At 38.0% G+C, this 2,500-nt stretch overlaps 2 protein-coding genes across 3 annotated transcripts in view; one reads left to right on the forward strand and one right to left on the reverse strand.

Annotated features, from left to right (window-relative positions):
* Positions 1–2,500, forward strand: part of LOC143021811 (uncharacterized) — a 217,647-nt gene that overhangs the window by 22,288 nt on the left and 192,859 nt on the right. The gene's annotated exons all lie outside the window — the stretch shown is intronic.
* The window catches only part of LOC143021812 (ileal sodium/bile acid cotransporter-like), a 30,386-nt gene that overhangs the window by 6,504 nt on the left and 21,382 nt on the right, over positions 1–2,500 (reverse strand). For both annotated transcript variants that reach the window (XM_076179553.1, XM_076179552.1), the window contains exon 8: positions 1,075–1,118. In XM_076179553.1, coding sequence (XP_076035668.1) covers positions 1,075–1,118 — 44 coding nt within the window. The remainder of the gene's footprint in view (positions 1–1,074; positions 1,119–2,500) is intronic.

Here is a 2,500-nt window from a genome sequence, read left to right on the forward strand (position 1 = left end):
ATGAGTCCTGCAGACATCTTCTTCGTCTTGTCTCGTGGAGATAACCCTACGCGTGGTACCAACATCAGGGATAGCCTGATTTGATGTTCACGAATGCTGGTAGAAGGTCTTGACTGAGTTTTACAAAGCTGTCTCTGATTTGATACAAAGTTATCAGAGCTATATCCCAGTTGGTATCAAAGATGTCGAAACTCCTCTTCCAAGCCTGTATTCAGTGTCCACGTTTCAACCGTACGGCAAGACAGGAGCACAAAAGACTTGAAAATTCAAATCTTAGCCATCCTTCATAAATATGGACAGCGCGATGTACATTGAGTGAAACCATAACACCATGGGCCATACCAACCCATTGAAAAACTTCTTGGCACGATCTACCACATGCTATGGACTTTAGTACTAATGTATGTGAAGCTCTCCAAGAAATCAATGTCATCTCCACATGCTTGAACAGACTAAACTCTATTATCCGGTAAGCTCCCAAACACCAGGACCTTGGTCTTTGTCCAGACATGGAGTTCCAGCGATCTCGCCTTATTGTAAAGTGACTCCGCTAGACACTGTAAGGAAGTTAAATATGTAACGTTGGAAGCCAATATAGGGGACTGGTCCCCTACAAATATCCAATCTATGGGCTATGTACTACCTTGAAAAGACCACCTGATCGCGTGGGAACGGCATTTGTGGAGGAGGAAGAGAAGTCTTTAGGACAATGAAAAGATAGTTTTGTATAAAAGGGGGCTATTTCCACTGAGCGTTTTTAGGGATATTTATTAGAGGTTTTGTGTCACGGCTCAGGAGGCATGGGTAAGAGACTTGGAATTCGAGGCTTGCTATTCCGTAATTGTGAGAGGATTGTGATGACTTCCGCCATTCCTCTTTATAACAGCTCCGGTATACATAATATTACCACAAATTCTCGCCACGCTAGTGACCAAACTGGTCCCCCTCCCACTACTTCGTCCCTCTCTACCCCTCAGGGATTCCCGGGCTGCCCGTGGGTTTTAAGCACTACCCTACTCGTGGACTTCAATGGGATATGAATTATTCTCGTTGCAAAGGATGGAAATTTCTCACCTTAAATTGATTCCTTTGTCACTGCCGTTTTTCATCGTTGACTTCTGAAAGCATACGGTGGAACTTGTCAGTACATTAAAGAATACACACACACACACACACACACACACACACACACACACACACACACACACACACACACACACACACACACACACACATTTACTTTTTCTACGATGTTGTTGTTTTGGGGGACTCAAATTCCCTTGAGATCGTTAATAACGTGCATTCCAATTCGAGGGTATTGTCGCATCAGAGCGAAAAACAGGCTTGTAAACACAAGTAGCCTATATATATATATATACAATTTTATATAAGTCAAAGAAAACCAATGAGACATTAGCAAAATATTTAAAGGGGCATTTATAGTAGATGTAAATTTAATATCATTGTTACTGGATGATACAGGGTATATTCGTGATTAGAAGAGGGGACAATACCCTTAGATTATGTAATATATTACAAATATAGACGAGTATAAACCCTTTAGTGTGAGTGTTGTAATGAATTAGATGACAACTGTGAACTGGATAAAACCAGATTTAAACAATGTATGAGTATGGCGTTGCCTCATCAATACGAGTCAAATTTTTCCGGGCAGCATCAGCTGCCTGATGTCCGATCATTTGATGATGCACCACAATACTCGCATTATGAAATATAAAGTTACAGTCTGAATATTAATAACCACAGGAAATATGATCAAGCTAGTTCACAGAATGTGGGGTCACTCATCTATAACAAAAAAAAAAAAAAAAAAAAAAAAAAAAAAAAAATATATATATATATATATATATATATATATATATATATATATGTATATATATATATATATAAATATATATATATATATATAATAATAATGATAATGATAATAATAATAATAATAATAATTAAGACAACTCCGGTATCCTAATGATGCCCACGTGGGCATCACCGTATGGAATGGGTTAAGTGACTGGTGTAGGGTTGACCACAGCGTTCCGTATTGAAGACATTTGGGAAGCGTAATGGCCCGGTATGTACAATACTTATGTACGACGATATAAAGGAGTTTGTGGCAAATTACTTTTGTCATCTTTTGCGAGTTCTTATATGAACACTCAGACGATTTGGGTTGCTTACATAAAAATACACATTACATTCAATGTCCTAAAAGAATGTATGAATTTTCCCAGGCAGAAGAATTAAATGGGGTTAAAATAGAGACTATATGTTTTGATTTGTGGTGGCAGTGCCAGCCTTGACGTGAGGCGTGTGCACAGTCAATACCGTTAAGAAAGATCTTGAGCATTATCTAATCTAGATAAAAACACGATAAAAAAAATAAACACCTTGAGTTAATAATAGAAAGAAATTGTTATCTCTAACGGCTTCATTCAAGTTATATGATTCTGAATAGTGATAACATGTCCTAGACGAGAGA

This window comes from Oratosquilla oratoria, chromosome 43, assembly GCF_046742065.1.
Source record: "Oratosquilla oratoria isolate Oo_2021 chromosome 43, ASM4674206v1, whole genome shotgun sequence".
Taxonomy (NCBI): Eukaryota; Metazoa; Arthropoda; class Malacostraca; order Stomatopoda; family Squillidae; genus Oratosquilla; species Oratosquilla oratoria.